The sequence below is a fragment of the Prunus avium genome, chromosome 7 (assembly GCF_965620075.1).
Source record: "Prunus avium chromosome 7, drPruAviu1.hap1.1, whole genome shotgun sequence".
NCBI classification, from domain to species: Eukaryota; Viridiplantae; Streptophyta; class Magnoliopsida; order Rosales; family Rosaceae; genus Prunus; species Prunus avium.
Window position 1 is genome coordinate 23436315 of NC_142290.1, and position 18589 is coordinate 23454903.

Sequence of the window (18589 nt, forward strand, 5' to 3'; positions counted from 1 at the left end):
CCAATTTTGGTAACTGAAGATCCAAACTCGCTTTCTTCCTTAGAGCATCTACAATCATGCTCCCTCCAATCATATTCCCTAGTTTAGGAGGTCATAAATGGTCAATCTCTATTTTTTTTAAATTAATATAAACAAATAGTCATTATTAGGGGTGGGCTGAGTCAACTTGATCGAACCGTCCAACTCGATCATAATGGGTTGGGTTGGCCTAAAAATGAGCGAGTCTTAGGTTTAAAAAATCATAAACTGTTATGTATGGGTCGGATTATAGGTTGGGCTAAACCCGACCCAACTTAACCCATGCCCACCCTTATGATCATTAATTAAAGGTTTAAAATTTTTCTAAAGAATGGATAGGGAGTATGGTTGGAGTTATATTTTTTTCAATTCCTCCTTAAAATTTGTCTAAAGATGTGGTTTAGAGTAAGCAATCTAATTAAGTATCCCCAACTAATGACCTCTCGACAATTGTCACCCCACTAACATTTTAAAAAAATTAATATGTTGCCTATGCTCCTCCATCCTATGCGAACTCTATAACTCTACTTTAACACTTAAGCCCAAAAAAAAAAATCGTCAAACCAACATTCAAGCCTTCTTATCCCGACCGCTGCTCCTAGCCACATTCGTCTCCATCGGCATCAAATTCCACATTGCCATCCTCCATACTTCGAGTCCCCATCCCCTCCTCCATCATTGTTGGTGTTATCTATCTCTTCTCATACCTCCTTATAGTTTTCTCTCTTCATGCCAAAAATAGTGATGTTGGTGACCTTGCCAAACTCCAAACTTAAGGTGGCTGACATAAAATTTCGAGGCTAATCTCTCCCTCTCTTTCTCTCTTCTTGCCGGACTCTAATGTGGCTGATGCAAAGAGAGAGAAAGATAGGGAGAGAGGAGAGTAAGTTAGAACATAGAGAGATATGGGGTTTGCATTGCACTGTAGGAGAAGGAAAGAGGCGGTGCAAAGGGATAGAGAAAAAGGGTTTTAGTTGTTGGTTTCACATAGGATGAGGAGTGGAGGGGCCCTTTTTAAAAAAAAAATTTAGTGGGTGACATCTACCGGGAGATCATTGGATGGGGATACTTAGCTGGATTGCTTACCTTGGCATCCCTATGCTAGGGAAGTTTTTCTCCCATTGTGGATGCTTTTTTAACTTTTTTTTGTTGATACATTCTCTTTTCTAATTTATTAATGGAAAATTCAACTAAAGGAAACCTTAGAAGAAAAAAAAATAGATTCATTAAGCCACAAAGATGAGATTACACTTAATCTCTGGGCAATAGAAGCAAAGATTAAAATTTTGAGCTTCAAAACACAATCTAATCTTTAGGCCTAAAGAGATTGAAGCACTTAGAGACTTCTACAAACTACTAGTGACAGAGTAGAGAATTCTTTACACCTTTGTAGCACTACATTGAGCAAAGCTCAAGGTTGATCACCCATGGAAGGCCTTTACCAAATGATTCTCCAAAAGAGAGCCACTCAAATGTTTGGCCTCTAACTTCATACACATCAAAGAAAGAGGATGGAGGAGGAGATGAAGAACACAAGGAGGTGGAGATGCTAGTACCCCTCATTGTGTGGCCGGCCATGGTGGTGGGGGGGGAGGGAGGGAAGGAGCATGGTGTTGCCTCCTTATCCTCCCATCATTCGAAATCCTAGATAAAGATGATGACCATCTCCATTTATATATAGGCTAGGCATTTCAAGTTAGGTCATCCATGACTCATATCACTTGAAATGACCCATGTGGGTCATTAAGTGGGTCGAAACCTACCAACACTCCCTTATGACCGAATTTTCTTGCTTATTGGGCTTATTGGGCTTCATCTTTTAAGTTTTCATCTACAACTCATCTTATGGGCCCAATAGGTCCAAGCCCAATGGGCCTTGAAACTCTAAAACTAATTTTAGGCCCAATAAAAGTCCCGAGTATTGATTATTTAATTAATCTCTATTAACTAAGTAATCGTTGATCATCATCTCCTTATTAATTTTCCATCTCAATCATACCTAATGCTTTGGCCGAAGACTCGTGAATCATATCATCAAAGCATTCTCCTTCTTTACTAAAGGTAGAGATATCTTGTTGTATACTTGTGTGCCTCCATGGATTGATCATGACCCCAATCATACAATATGATCATGCCCCTCAAGAGCACAATGTTTTAGTATATCAAAGGTCCACAACGCTTCCACAAGACAACTATGGTGACTCAGGTCGCAGACGTTATTATTGCAACTATAGAGATCTTGTTTGACATGCAAGTAAAATTTCCATGCAAGATCCCTAGTTGATCGCGCTCAGTGAATTCACTCCCTAATGAACTCTTATACACTTATCTTAGTATCTTTACACAAATGACATGAGACCAGTCATCCACCCAATTGAGCAAATATGTCTTTGCGGATTGTCAATGCCCAGTTGACAATCATATGAACAAGAACTCTTCAGGGTGTGAGTTTATAGGGAAAACTCTTCTGGACCCAACTTCTTTAGATAGTTTTCTGCATCTCATTGCCCATGGACTTGTCATTTAGATGGATAACCTAAATCGACTAATTACCCTTGTTATTTACCAAAAAAGGTAATGAAATATCCTTAAAGTTACATCATATGTTTGGCTTTAGAGCATATTTCTAACATCAACAAATTTTAATTCTGAATACTGCAAAAAACAAACATGAGAATGACAACAAAAGATTCATTATCATGTATTTTCAAGCCTTCAAATTTAAATTTTTCATTCCAATCTTATAGGAAAAAGCATGACAATGACATTCCCAAACAAGCATCTCCAAGGGTAGAGGCAAAAGAGTAGGCCTTGCCACATCAACATTTTCATGGTCTAAGGGAAGAGGCAAATGGGTAGACAAAATATACATACTCTCCTCAATAAGGCAATATTATCTACTTCAAAGTGAATAGGTATATTGGGCCCTATATAATTTTATTATTATAAAATACAATTTTCTTTTGTTTTTCTATGGTAGGTAAAATGCCGGAAATGTAAAAAATGAAAATAAATAATATAATATTGCGTTACCTAATTCATTTGCCTAGCTAGTCCATTGAAATGAGCGATTTTCTTTAAAGAGACAATTGAATCCATATAGTTCACTTTTTACCTACTTCATTTGTTTATACCCTTCGAGATGCTGTAGTGACTTTTCAAATCTTGACCGTGGTAATTGGCAAAGTTGGCATTACAAGAACCCAAATTGATGTCTAAAATCCAACACTTGACTTGTGTTTTTCCTACCAGCTCAACGACTGCCTTCTTTCTTACCCTCTAGCCCCTGTCCTACTCTGGCTCCTATTGACTAACAGAATAGTCCAGCCAAGATTTTTCTGTCGTGAGGTGACGGGGAAGAAGGCAATGAAGTTTCCCGGAAAGTGGAAAGCCTGGAAAATGTCCCAAGCAGTACAAGCAGCACGGGTAAAAAGAAAGACGGCCTCTGTGTAAAATTTGATTACACTATTTTTTTAATTTTTTTTTCTTTTCTATTATATAAAGGATAATGATTTCCTCATTCTAATTTTATCCACTTACACTTCTTTTTTTGTTATAAAATAGAATGTAAACGAATAAAATTGGAGTGGAAAAATCACCATTCTATATAAATACGACATAAATTACAACAAAGATTCTCTGTAAATTACAACGATGATTTAAGGTAGCGAGACTATTAACAACCATATTTGCTTTTCGATAAATATAACGGAAGGCGAAGAAGAATTGACTTTATTTTCCAGGTAATTGTGCCTCATGTTTGGGATTAATGCGAACATTTTTCTTTGTCTATGTATTTGAAATTTGTATTTTCCAGCCCCCTACAAATTGAAGGACATTTTCAAAGCAGTAAATAGTCCAAAAAAGAGATAGGGACTGTTGGTGACATGATGTTTAGTCGTATACATGTTCTTTATCACCCATCCCCATCATTAAAGAATTATACAAAATTGTGCACCTCACCCCTCACTTTACGCCAAACCGCCCTTATTTCAAGACTTGTAATTACTTTCCAGGAAACTAATTCACCAATAAATATCTAAACATATGTCAATTGATTTGTCTTTCTTTATTCATTTATAATACGAATTGATTTGTTTATTATATAACGTTGAGTATTAGTAGAGTTTGGACTAAAAATAAAGTGGGGGTGGAAAATTTGAAATCTAGGTGGTGTCTAATGTGTACGAGATTTGAAACATGTAAATGTCGTTTTTTCTTCAATAAGATAGATGTAAATTGGAGATGTAAAAAGGACATGAAAGGAAATAATTTTATATCAAGTTAAAGCAAAATGATATTTCTGGTATTTTGGTAGATATCTCACTTTGTATATGTTTGAAGCTCACCACTTTTGCATTACCTCTCCTCTTTTTCAGCATGTGGGCCTATTTTCTGTTCTGATTTTCTCCGCCATAATCTGCTTTATTTTTGTTCTCCAAATGCCACCTCATTAAAATTTAATATAAGGAATTTAAAAGTTGACACATCTTCCTAAAATAAAAACCCAATTTACTCCTAATTAAAAATAATAATAAAAAATCCTAACAGCATCCGCAATGATGCTCTCTATTTCTTAGCTAAAATTTAGCTAAAAATATAAGAAAGCTATTTTAGGAGCTCTCTAAAAAATTTCAACTCCAACCATACTCTCTAATTTGGAGAGTCATAAATGTTATAACTCTTTTTTGATTGGTCCATCTCTATTAAAAAAAAAAAAAAGTTAACATTAAATAAAGGTTTGAAATACTCATTAAATAAGACAGCATTAAATTATAGGGAGCCACTAGGAGTACTTTCTCTCTCCTCAGATTTAGGAGCTCCTAGAGGACTCCCTATTTTAGGAGGTGGTGGATATGGAGCATGGTTGGAATTGCATTTTTATAATTCCTCCTTAAAATTTGTCTAAGGAGGTGGTTTAAGGAGCCCATTACGGATGCTCTAACACCCAACTAATGGGATAGTTAACATTCAAAGGTTTTTTTTTAAATTTTTTTCCTCTCCTTGCTTCGCGTTATGTTATCTTGTGTTTTTTGCCTTCTTCCTTAGGTTCTGGCTTTGTTTTTTTCCCTCTTCATTTCTCTGCCCCAATCTTCTTCTTTTGTCCTCATTATGGCCTCTTGCTCCTCTTAATCACAGCCAGTAAGAACCCACCAAGAAAAAAAAAAATTGAGACAACATAATTGAATTGAATTAGTAATCTTACAGTGACAGCTTGAAGTTGGGAAGAACCACGCGCGTAACAAACGCATGAGGCCTGTAAGTTCAAAATCCTTCTAGTCCTTGACTGAAAAAAGAGAAGAGGATACAGGATAGAACGTGAAGTAAGGAGGAGAAAAAAAAACAACTTTGGATGTTAACTATCCGGTTAGTTGGGTGTTAGGGTGTTTTTCTTTTCTTTTTTAATTAGCAGTAAATTAAGTTTTTGTTTTAGAATGATGTGTCAACTTTTAAATGTCATTTACAACTCCCTTTACACCCTTGCAATGGAGATGCTCTTTGAGCACGTTCCGACAAATGCGGGTGTAAATATAGCATACAACCCCATTTACACCAAGTAGCTAAAGTTGCAGGAGGAGGGGGAAACTCACACACAGGTACCATGGGGATTTGAACCCAATACCACTTAAGAGCACACCAAAAACCCGGGTCAATCCAACTAACACCCGATTGATGTATTTTTTCCTACCAACCAACCCCAAATGCATAATTATAAGCATATAAATATTGAATACTAAAAATTCATTTGTTGTGTTGTGTAGGATGATGAATGTTTATGCTTGTTTGATTATTAGATGAAGAAAGTACGTGGTTAAGCTACGAAAAGTATTATTGAGCATTGAACTGCCTCTCGATCTCAAATAATATAAGATATATAAGATGAAAACCTATATTATTATATAATGGATTTGTAAAAAAAACTATTAAACATTTTATTTTGTCAGAAGCATATCTCTTAAAATAATGGAGAATCGCTCAACTTTTCAAGACATTCTTTTATGTACATTCTTAAAAGCAGTCAAATAAAATAGTTGGCACAGCAAGTTTTTTTTAGTACTAGGGATATTATAGAGTCGTATAATATTAAGCAAGGAATCTTCAATCTTGTATTCCCTTCAATAAATAAATAAATTATTGAAAAGGATGCCAAACATAAATGAGAAACCGATCCAAGTTGAAGAAGACTAAATATACTTTGCAACTACTGTTAATTTGGTCATATTCATATTGAAAGGAAAAAGGGATAGCAATTTCTGTGAAAAAAGAATCTATTAGGCAAATTCCAAAGTTTTGTTTCAATATATATCAATTCTTCTCCTACCTAGACGGCTGGACATTATTACCATGCAGATTCCATATTGTAAAGTAGGGAGAAAAGTATGGAGGGTTAGTAGAAAATACATTGCATCTATATAGGAGAAAATATATATATATATATATATATATATATATATATATATATATATATATATATAGTCTCCTTTTATTGAGAGATCCATAAAATAATTTTATTTGAAAGACACTGTTTAGGGGCCTTTATGAATTATTTTTCAACTATCCAAACCATCTATATTTTAAGTCTACATTAATAGATCATCTTTACAAGAAAAACTAGAAAAATCAGAAACTGTTTCGACATCCAACTGTGTTCTATAAAATCAATGAACACCATGTTTCAAGAAAGTATTAAAATTTCAATAACTCAATGGTCAAATGATATCGGATTCAAGTGATTTTTTGTAGAGATGATCTTTGAATGATTATCTAAAACATAGACGGTGTGGATTAGTAAAATACAATGCGGAGTGAGATCTACAAGGGTGTCCCTCAAATAAGCTTATTTAAGGGATCCCTTAATAAAAGCTCTATGTATATATATAAGTTTGTTTAATGAAATGGAAGTAACTACTTGAGCAAATAACATAAGATAATAGTAGTTCAAAATAAGAACGTAAGATAAAGGTATTCCATGCCTCATTCCTTTATTTTTTTTTTATTACATTTGGAGGAAAGAAACCTTGGGGTTTCAATCATGGGTGCCAAGCATGGGTGATGGAGGAGAGACACAACCACTATGGTAACCCTACTCGACCATGCCTCATTCTTTAGTTCTCTTTCCTAACTAATTTCTCACTTTGGTAATAGGGGAAAGAAAGTCATGGCATTTTCTTTGTGTTTGAATAAATTGAAGCGTAAAATGTTCATAAGTATAAGTACCAATGTAACTTGCAAAAGAAACAAACCTCGAAGGTAAAGCAAGGCAAGGCAAGAGCAAAGGCATAGTCAACGACGGTAGTAGCGACAATGACAACGACAAATTCTTCCATATTGTAGCTAATTCACGCAGACACAACTTCTTTTCACTCCCCCTCACCCCCCCCTAAAGAGAAGGGGACGTTGGAGTCAAGAAAGATGCAATATCTCCATGAGAAAGAGAAACAGATCCTTTTCACTCCCCCTCCCTCCTTGAAGAGGAGGGGAGGAGAGCACTTAAATTGCATGGAGAACCCAAGCACATATGACATGTCACAAGAAAAACCAAGCTCTGATACCATGTCAAAACAAAGTAGGGCAAATATTCAATTATGCTAATATATTTATTCTTTTCCAATTTAGAGGTATTTATGTAGAAGTACAACCCTAAATAAAATTTGAAATAAATATAAATTACAATAAAAAATAAATCTATATTATAATGGAACTAGACAAATAGATAAGTAAACAAAATCCTAATTAAATAAGGACTCACCGTGTGGTGCCGCCCAATGATCCTCCAATGATCAAGTATCAAGTATGGTGCCGCCCAATGATCCTCCAACAGTGAAGTATCAATCCTCTAGAAGAGATTATCAAACTGCACGCAAGTTGTTAGAAGGCTTAGATTAAGGATTGAAAACCCTAATAACTAAAAGGCTTAATTGGAATCGAAACATTTGACAAACAACACATGAATTAAATTATTGACCTCCACTCAGTTGCAATAGTCTAATTGTCAAGTATTCAGAGCGTTGCCAGGCCAATCAATCACACATTCTCAGTTGAAATATGTTTTGGCCGTAAAATAATTTCAACTAAACTCTTAGGGCCCATCTAGTAACGTTTTTGGAGAATATTTTCAGAGAATGAAAACAAGAAAACGAATTTGCATTTTCAAGAAATGAAAATGCATCTGGTAGATTAATTAGAAAACATCTTCAGAAAACAAAAACAATGAAAACGTGTTTGGTCAATTTGAAATAATTATATGTGAGTTATTTTTATGAAAACGTTTTCCGCGAGAATGAAAACAACTTTTTTATGTTTTCTACAAGTACACATGAACTTGTTTTCATAAACATTCTCAGTGTTTTATGTTTTTAGGCCACCGAACATATTTTTGCCTCATTTTTGTTCTCTGAAAATGAAAACAACCTCTTAAAACATTATGTTCTATTTTATTTTATTTTATTTAAGTGATTCTGAAAAAGTGGAGAACCTCAAATGCTGCAGTACGTCTTAATCACTTGAATTATAAGCCGAGGAATGCAACAGTACATTTTTATTTTATTTTATTTTATTTAAGCGATTTTGGAAAAGTGGAGAACCTCAAATGCTTTTCCAGAACCTCAAATGCTGCGGTACATCTTAATCACTTGAACTATAAGCCAAGGAATGCAGCAGTACGTCTTAATCACTTGTACAAGCCGAGGAGATACCAATGTTTTCTATTGTTTTTACTCACACTCAAAAACAGAAAAATATTAAACAAAAATAAGTAGATAATATTCACCTATCTACAAATTGTTGAAGAAGCATAATTCCGAATGCAAACACAAATTTTTAAAGTTTGAGAACAATCAATCCAAGCCGTCCGATCCTCTGATATATTCAACAAGATACCGTGAAAAACCATACATGCATTATCCCAACCGAAATTAAAAAGAAAAAAGAAAAAAAAACAAAGCCAAAAAGACTTTTTATGACTCGCTAAAATCAGGAACAACGTCATCATCATGATAATTTATCATCTCTGCAGTTCCATCATACGAGAAAAGTCCTCGAAGCACACGAACCCGTCCCCGTTCTTATCTACCCCCGCTATCATGCGCCGGCAGTCCTGTAAGGTGCACCGGTCATCCCCTATCGCCGTAAAAACGTTCAAAAGCTCCTCGGCCGATATTTTGCCGTCGTGATCCGAGTCAAAGACCTCGAAAGCATCGCGCAGCTCCGAGTCCTCGGCCGGACCGCAAACCGGGCCGACCCGGCTCAACAGTGCCTCGAGGCTTATCGAACCGTTGCCGTCTTGGTCCACCTCGCTCAGCATCAACATCACCTCTTCTTGGCTCGGTGGGTCGGCTCCAAGCCGGCTCAGCAGAGCCTCTAGCTCTTTTCTCGAGACCACTCCGTCGTTGTCTCGGTCTATAAGCTTAAACGCCTGAGCCATGTCGAGCTGCAGATCGGCCGAGAACTCGGGCCAGTAACCCGATATTTCGGGCAAAACGCTCGTCGGCGTCCCGATACCACCAGCTTCGGCTCCGGTTCCGGGCTTGTGGAGGGAGTCCGAGGACGAGGATGACGACGAAGACGCCGTTCCGGACCCGAACGATGGTGGGTCGGAGGAGCGGCTGGACACCGCGGATCGGTCCTTCTTGGACCCGAAGAGTCCTTTCGGGCTGAGACTTTTAGAGCTGATTTTGGGGAGCTTCATGACCGAAAATGAAAACCCAGAAGGGAAAAGAGGTTGGAGAGAGAGAAAGAGAGAAGAGTAGGAGGAAGACGAAGGAGAGAGAAGGGAAATGATGGCAAGCAGAGAGGACGGGATGAGGGGTTAAATGGTGGGAATATAGGCTCTGCCATGGCAACTTCCAGGAAGCTTCGTAGTGAACCTTTCCATGCGGCTAATTTATATATGATAATTACGAAAATTCATCGTTGAATTAACATTTATTATCCAATTAATTATGCTTTTTAAATAGTGGGCTTCTTTTGATTTTCCGTGTGAGATTTTTATTTTTTTAATTCAGAGGTGGGTGGGGCCCCACCTATTTTGGTGGGACTTTGGGCTTGTTTGTTTGTTTCTTGGTGAGTTTTGTGTTTTTTCTTTCTTTCTTGGGTTGGTTTGGGTGCTTACCTTTTGTTGTAAAAGTGAGTTTTCTTTCAGACCCCCCCAAAAAAAAAAAAAGTGTGCTCTCTTTTGTACGCACCTTTTTATTTCTTTTCTAGAGGGAGGAGATTCTTTGGCGTGTTTGGTTTGCTGGAAAATTTGGGCTTTCGTTTGGGTTTACCCGCAAAATGTGGCGGTTTTATGATTCTCTAAGCTGAGCTGTCATATTGCCTCTGATTGATAGAATTTATTTTAACTGGTTTGACCTCCTCCTACAATGATTTTGATTATAGGGTTCACACCGCAGTTGTAAAGTGGTTCCTTTCCTCTTGCCCCTACCCCACAATCGGCACTTGGTTCAATCAGTAGTCTAAAATATTGATAATATGGATTAAATATAGAGGATTTATCTCTTTTTGGATCAATGATATTTTGGAACGTATTCTTACACATATCGTATAAATATTGATAATATCGAAAAATATCGATGTTGATAATTTCTCTCACACTTCAGCAATATTTAGCCAAAATATCGCTATAATATCACTATAATATCGAGATGATGAAGACATTGAAAATTTTGAAGAGTTATTTACACTAACACTTCCTGAGGTTTCTTGTGTTTTCACAAAACCCCCTAAGGTCTCAAAAATTACACGAACACCCCTTGAAGTTTTAGTTCGTTGATTGTTTGTCCAAAAATTGATGATTTCATTGAAAAATAAAACTTATGCAAATGACAAAATTATCCTCAATGATCTAATCTCAAAGGCCAATTTTGTCATTTGGAGAATTTTTTTATATAAAATCATCAATCTTTGGATGAAAAATCAATGAAAATGAGTTTTGTGAAAAATCCGAAAACCTCTTGAGGTGTTAGTGTAAATAACTCAAATTTAAACCTTATAGTAACTCTATGTGGTATTAAGTCATTCATGTATATTATCATACAATGTATAAAGTGTAAAATATTGTTGTAAATCATTATAAATAAATAATTATAGTGTGTTTAATCTTCTTTCATTAATTACTACATATATTCAACACTCGGAGTATTTGTCAGCTTGCTATGTAATGAACTTAAATCAATTAAGCCCATCATGCAATGCATTTCCTTCCAATTTTTAATGATAAAGTAATAGATAATTGACTAAATAAACATCCTCCGAAGTTTCAATAAAAATTTCCAAGTTTTTCTTACAATTTTTGTGGTTTTTATTCAATTTTTATCGATATCGATAATATCCCGATATTTTCATAGAAATTTTCGTGTTTTTAAACTACCGATATTTCTGAAACCATCGATATTTTAGACCTTGGTTCGATCCTTATATTATGAGATCATATATTTAAATACCCACCGCAAATATTACCCCCCCCCCCCTCCCCCAACCCAGCGATTGACAAAAAAGAAAAAAGAAAAAAGAAATTGCTTGACTCAACTGGGTTACATCTCAACTTGGCTTGATGCCAGCTTGACCAGGCCCTGTTACTGCCAGACTAAATCCAGCCACTGCAAACCCCGACTCAATGACTGTTGGTTTAGGGCAAGTTTCAAAAATACCATTTTGCCCCAGTATTAATAGAAAAAATTAACAAAATTGACGGCTGAACCATTTGTCCTAACGAAAGTGAAGTTAAAGGACCATGGGAACGATTTTGAAAATTGAGGGACTCAAATGCAAATCAGGTCTAAGTTCAGGGACTAATAAAACGATTAAAATTTACTAGTTTAGTACCAAGTGAATTTGAATTCGTGACTTGTGGGTGTAATTTCAATTTAGTACCCTGAACTCTAATCCTAAACACACGTTTACTCATGCACTCTCAATTTTAACAATTACATATCCTAAGTTTTTTCAATTTTTTGCAACCTAAATCCGGCGTTAACTTTACCATCAAAATTTTCGTTAATTGCTTGCATAGCAAACTTGAATCCCACCTATTCACTCTTGAAAGGTAAGTTGAATGCACATCACGATCCCTTTTATTTTAGTAGTAAGTGTTAATAATACTTAATCATCATTGTTAATGATTATCCCTCGTTTCCACCTTACATTTAAAGGTGGTCCATTTTTGCTTTTCATTTCATTAATAACCAACAGAGAAATGAGTGCAGTAAAACCAAATTCGGTCCAAAGGAAGGACAACCAGGACGACATGCCATGCAAAGTTGCAAACCTTTCTTTCTTTCTCCCATAGAAAGGCTTCTCTATGGAATAAAACAATAAACAATGTGCTACAACTACTCCTCCGGTACTCGATTAGCACTCTCCCTGTTTGTCAGGTTTTGAATTATAAAATAAAGTGAATGTTTTTTTTCTTTTCCTTTTGTTACGAAGATAGAGACTACGCATCATCGTGAGTTGTTGTTGTTCATAGCGTACGCGTGTCGTACACTCAATACGACGTCCTTAAACTACGGTACAAATAATAATAATAATATTTTCTTTAGATAAAACAAAATGTTTAACTATGCTATGGCTGCCTAAAATTATGGTCAAATCTAATATTATCTTTGTAAGTTGCCATGATTCATTTTTGCCTCATTTTCCAAGGTTTCGCTTTGGTACGTCGAAATCCCATCAACGGTTTTGATAGATATTATAAGGAAATTGATGTTTGGAAATTAGAATATGGGTATTTTAGTTCCAAAAACAGCGCGTTAATTGCTTTCTCAAAAGTGAGGGAAATGATTTTCAAGGAGAGCTAAGGGTATGAAATTCCCCATCCTCCTACGTGAGGTGGTCATACCTATACGAGTCAGGTATTGCTTTTCTAGAAGTGCACTTACCAAACATTTCTATATAATTTTACACCCATTTCCAAGCTTTTAAACTTTAAACCAAACGGGTCAAGGATTAAGCAAATAAAAAAGAATAAAATGATAGATAAGAGTTCCACAATTTCGGCGTGGTGGAAATGGCAAAGGAATTGATTTATACGGGAATTAGGTTGAGCGCCGACTAAGTAAAGGGTTAAAAATGAAGCACGCGGAATCAACACGTGAAACCGTGACGCACACAGAGAGTGAACATGGAGAAATTCACTTATGTATAATGAATGTTTGCAATGCAAAGGTCTTCTCTTTCCTTTTGGCCTTTTTGTCTTGACAGCCCACGTCTGATTTCCCGAAACTCAGTGGGCATTGTTGGACCACCACACACACACACCACACACGCACTCTGAATAATAATTTAATGGCATTTTCATTGATGGAAAAAAGAGGTGATGGGGTTTGACTCTCTGCCATCCACTACTTTTCTGTGTCTTTTTTTGCAAAGATGTGGTGATCATCAATAGCATATCTTATGCTTTTGAAACAATCAACTATTGCATCCTCCAACCGCAGAAGCTTATGTTGTATTTACTTTTGGTATGTGATTCATATACAGTTGGATTGGAATGTCACTATTCAATTACACAAATTTCAAATGGGGGTGTCCTCCCATTGTGTCTGGTTTATGATGTGTGTCAAATTCGATGTCTTTAGTCCACTCTTTCCTTATCAAGCAAAACAAAAACAAAAATTGTTTATAGCATATTTACTTATTTGGAACAAGGAAAGTCGTCAAAATCGAGGAAATTAGAAATATAGAAATAAAGGATTTGGAATTAGATTAGCTACTCGTCCCTAATTGATTTGGTTTTAAGAATATTAGATTACAAATTTTAACAATGAAAGGAAAGTCAGACAACTAGAATAATTTCAATACTCATGTGTTAGTAAGCACAGAGAAATGAGGGTTGTGGGAGCATATATTTCAGCGACTAATGAGTGGGTGACACGTGGAAAAAGGAAATTCATTAGGTCAATTAATTATCCAAATTAAATTCTATTTAATTAGGGAAGTTATAATTGATTTAATATAGGAATATCTCCCAAAATTAAGAATGAGATTTCCACCAAATCACCTTGATTAATTCCAATCTTCTATTTTTGGGTAAAAATAATCCTAATTAAATAAGGATTATTCTTCAAACCCTAGCTGACAAGGAGCATTATATATACATGGCTACATCACACATATGAGGTAATCACAAATCTGATTTTTACCCGAGAAACACCTCTCTCTGTCTCTGTCTCTGTCTCTCTCTGTCTCTGTCTCTCTCTCTCTCACGCCATTTTCTCTCTCTATCTCTCTCATGGCTCCACCCACCCAGTTCTCTCATACCATAGAGAAAACTCCGACCACTTTATCTTTTGTCGTATCTTTTTTAAGGTCCAATCGAACTAACTTAGCATCGGAGGGCCTTCCAACATTTCTCATAGGGATCGAGGAAGAAGAAAGAGAAGGAAGTTTGAGGGTCAAAGAATCTACATGCGAATATTCCCTATGTGGAATTTTGTTCGAACATTTTGTTGCTTTCATTGAGAGCATGAGTTATACTCAACACATGCTCTTGAATCAAAGGAATCTGTTTCCTCCTATTGATCACTCAACCAAAGCCCCTCCAAGGCGAATCACAACGCCATTCATAGGGGATTCCGATCCCGAGAGCCATTTGAAGCATTTCAAAAGTGTCATGATTCTCTACAAGGTCGAGGATGCGCTGATGTGCAAGGTATTTGTAATGACCTTACAAGGAGCAGCTCGAGATTAGTTCCATACCATGCCATCTTGGTCGATCAACTGCTTCAAGAAGCTAGCTTTCATCTTCATAAAGGAGTACACTTCCCACTGGGTGATCAAGAAACAAGCCGACCACATGTTCATCATGCACAAGAAGCCTGATGAGTCCTTCTGAGATTACCTTAAAAGGTTCAAGGTAAAGAAAGCCAACATTGTGGGATGCGATGATTGAATTGCATCCTTTGCTTTCAAAAGGGGCTTACCAGTTGAGCACAACCTGTATCACGAGCTGACTATTGCTTTTAGCCAGACTCTGGCAGAGGTCTTCCCGACAACGTAACGCTATGTGCTCTCGGATAATGATTACCCAAGGAGACATGACGGAGAAGTGATAAGCCTAGCGGTAGGAACCATGGAGGAAAGTGCAAGGCACAAGGTGGTGCACCAGCAGATGAAGGTTATACAAAGTTCACTATCCCGATACATCAATGCCCAAGTGAAAGACAAGCCCTGGCTAAGGAGGCCACCACCTTTGAAGGGAGATCTTGATAAGAGGAATATTAACAAGTACTGCGCCTTCCATGGAACACATGGGCATGACAGAGCCAACTAGCGATCATGGAAGATGCAACTCGAAGAGCTTGTAAGAGAAAGCCACTGCACGAAGTTCCTGGCAAAGAAAGTCATCTAGCACATCGAGGATCGTAAGGCAACTAAGGAGCCTCCGTCGAGTCTCATAATTATTAACACAATCCTGGTTGACTCAGGGGATTTCGGCTCGATAAACGATCGAAGTACACTAATTAGGAGCACACCCCATGGTATGGAACACCTTCTTGAAGAACTACGACATTGGAAATCGGAAGCCCAAAGAGAAGTAGAACGAGTAGAATGTGAATATCCTGGCATCTGGATCATTAGGGTCCGTGCGAGCCACACGTTTTGTCGAAGGCTCTGCCAACTGATCGGTTCATAATTGTATATCATTTTGTACCCTTCTAGCTTATGATTTGGTTATGTTTTTGAGTTAAACTTGTGCTTTTAATCCTTTTTGTGTTTATCTTTCAGCTTTAGGTAACAATGATGGCTTTGGATAGGAAATGATGCAATCCATGCATGTTAAAGCCTGATTTGGATAAAGGGAAGAAGTGCTTAAAGACAAACTCATTTTGACTACAGCCCCCTGCCAGTCCAGTTCCGTAGGTCATATTGCAAGCTTTGTTTCAGCAACCTACACAACTCGGATGAGGCCGAATTCTTCATGAAAGTTGTTCCAATGGGTGTGTACTATAACATATCCAAAATTCAGCCCCATTGGATAAATCTGGAGTCTGTAACCTAGCAAACACTGAACCATGCTCAGGATGGATTTTTGTCAGCGAGCAAAACGAGTTAGCAATTTGTTTCGGCCTTAACTTCCTCCTCCGAGCTTGGATTGGGCCAATACTTGTGTGGTTGGATCATACACATTCTGAACTTCACAATGGACATCTTAAAGTCTTCATTTGATTCAGCCTAGCCCAATTTGTAAGCCCTTGAAGTTGCTGGTCATGCTGACCTCAGGATGAGCTATTGTTTCTGGTTGGAAGCTTGGTCATGGTGACATGAAGATGAGCTAGGGCTACTGGTGGGATTTATTGGTGAAGTGCATCAACCAATTCAGATTTTATAATACAAGTGTTGTATGCATTAGTCATATTGAATTCAGATTTTCACTTCCCCTAGGCCTATAAATAGAGAAGTTCTCTAAGCTTGTAAACACACCCCAAGGGGGGGAGCTCTCAAACACTTCTCTAGAGCTCCCTTCCCTTATCTCCCTCAAATTCTCTTAGTTTTGCTTTCTAGTTCTCAATTCTAGCTTTCTTTAATGTTTTCTTAGTTGTAATTTATTTTTCTTGTAATGTACATTCTTTCTTAAGTATTCAAGTTTAATTAGTTTCCAAGTTTCAATTATGGTTTTTGTTCTTATTCATTATGCTTATAAGTTAATATGCTAGTTTGAATGATTGATCACCATTTAGGCTTGCATGTTAGCTATCTTGGTTTGAATTAAGAGTATACACCATGCTTTAATTCGAATTGAACTATGAATAGGAAGAGTATGTATGGACATTCGACAACAGGGATTAGATACATGCTTGGTTGTTTAAAATGTTCTTCTATGCTTAATGGGTTCCTAATGCTTAATTTTAGGTTAGACAACAAATGATCAAATTAGGGAATTAGGAACACAAGGTTATGACCACACACCATGGCTTAATCATACTTTAGCTAGAATCAATCCATTAATCTAAATTGAACTTGGGAACTTATTTGCTTGAGTTACTTTCTTATTTTCTTCCTTCTTTCATGTTCTTTGTTTTTGTTTTTGTTTTGTGTAGGAAAACTGAATTGGATCATTTAATCACCAATCCCTGTGGAATCGACCTCGCACTTACATACGCTAAACTACCAACGGTTCATGCACTTGCGAGTATCACAAGTTGAGGATGCAACTGAATCCATTTTGGTGCAGCTGTATCTACGCAACACCAACCTGACATGCACATTACTCGATATGGCAGAAGCAAAGGTGGCTGGCCACTTCTAAAACTGGGATTCTGTTGTGATACGATGCAAGTTTGCCACGAATCTCTTCTTAGGCACCTTGGAGCCACCCCACAAGCACATGGGCACTTGTGAATCAGAAGATTGGCTTCCCTTGTCAGATGACATGATGATTAAGCAACAGCAAAAGGAAGAGAAATCGCAAGCCAAAATCCTAAGTTTTTTTTTATATAAAAAGGCAACAACTATAGCCACAACCAGCAGCAGTCGACAACAGACGGTAGGTGATGGCCACAACTTAGTAGCCAGGCGGGGTACCTGCTCTAGCACAGCTGGTCCTTGCCACGGCAAGAAAAAAAGAACAGTGGCAGCGGCATCTGTTACCGCCAGTAGTTGAACACCGCCACCTATTGGCACCGTCACTCCAACCACTCCTTATGGTCACAAAGACATCCAGCCAGGCCCACCCAGCTGGTCCTCGTCGTGAAGAAGAAAAAAATAAATACAAAAACCAAGCGTGACCTACCTTGGTGTACACGACAACTCCTCTCCTCGACAAGCAGTGCACTTCTCCAAGATCTCTCTCACAAGCTAGAAAGTAGAGAAAGACAAATTTGGAATTTGAATAGGAGTGAAAAGTAGCCTTGTATTTATAATAGTTGGGTATCCTTAACCAACAAGGAGTCACAAGCCAATTCCAAGAAGAAGACAAAGGCCTACTCCAACTAGGAGCCTAACTCACAAGTGGAAAGCCAAACAAAGTTGGAAAGCCCGAAGAATATTTCACATCTTCTCCCTGCCACATACGTGCCAAGCGGAAGCTGGGGGGCATTTGTAAGAGCATATATTTCGGCAACCAATGAACGGGTGACATGTGGAAAAGAGAAATTCTTTAGGTTAATTAATTATCCTAATTAAATCCTATTTAATTAGGGGAATTATAATTGATTTAAGATAGGAATATCTCCCTACATCAAGGATGTGATTTATACTGAATCTCTTTGATTAATTCCAATCTCCTATTTTTGGGTAAGAATAATCCTAATTAAATAAGTATTACTCTTCAAAATCTAGCTGACAAAGAGCACTTTTTAATACATGGCTACATCACACATATGAGGTAATCCTAAATATGATTTTTACCTGAGAAACACCTTTATCTCTCTCTCTCTCTCTCTCTCTCTCTCTCTCTCTCTCTCTCTCTCTCTCTCTCTTTCTCGACTCCGGCTACCCGGTTCTCTTGTACCATAGAGAAAACTCCGATCACTTTAGCTATTGTCGTATCTTTTTCAAGGTCCAATCAAACTAACTTAGGCATTAGAGGACACCCCCCAAGGAGTGGTATTTACTCCAACCTTTTTCGCAG

The 18589-nt window shown here is 37.2% G+C and overlaps 1 protein-coding gene across 1 annotated transcript; it reads right to left on the reverse strand.

Annotated features, from left to right (window-relative positions):
• Window positions 1-8857: 8857 nt before the first annotated feature.
• LOC110770248 (Calcium-binding EF-hand family protein) lies at window positions 8858-9883 on the reverse strand. Its single transcript, XM_021974345.2, has one exon. The coding sequence runs from the start codon at window positions 9704-9706 to the stop codon at window positions 9023-9025; it is 684 nt and encodes a 227-aa protein (XP_021830037.1). The 5' UTR covers window positions 9707-9883; the 3' UTR covers window positions 8858-9022.
• Window positions 9884-18589: the final 8706 nt, after the last annotated feature.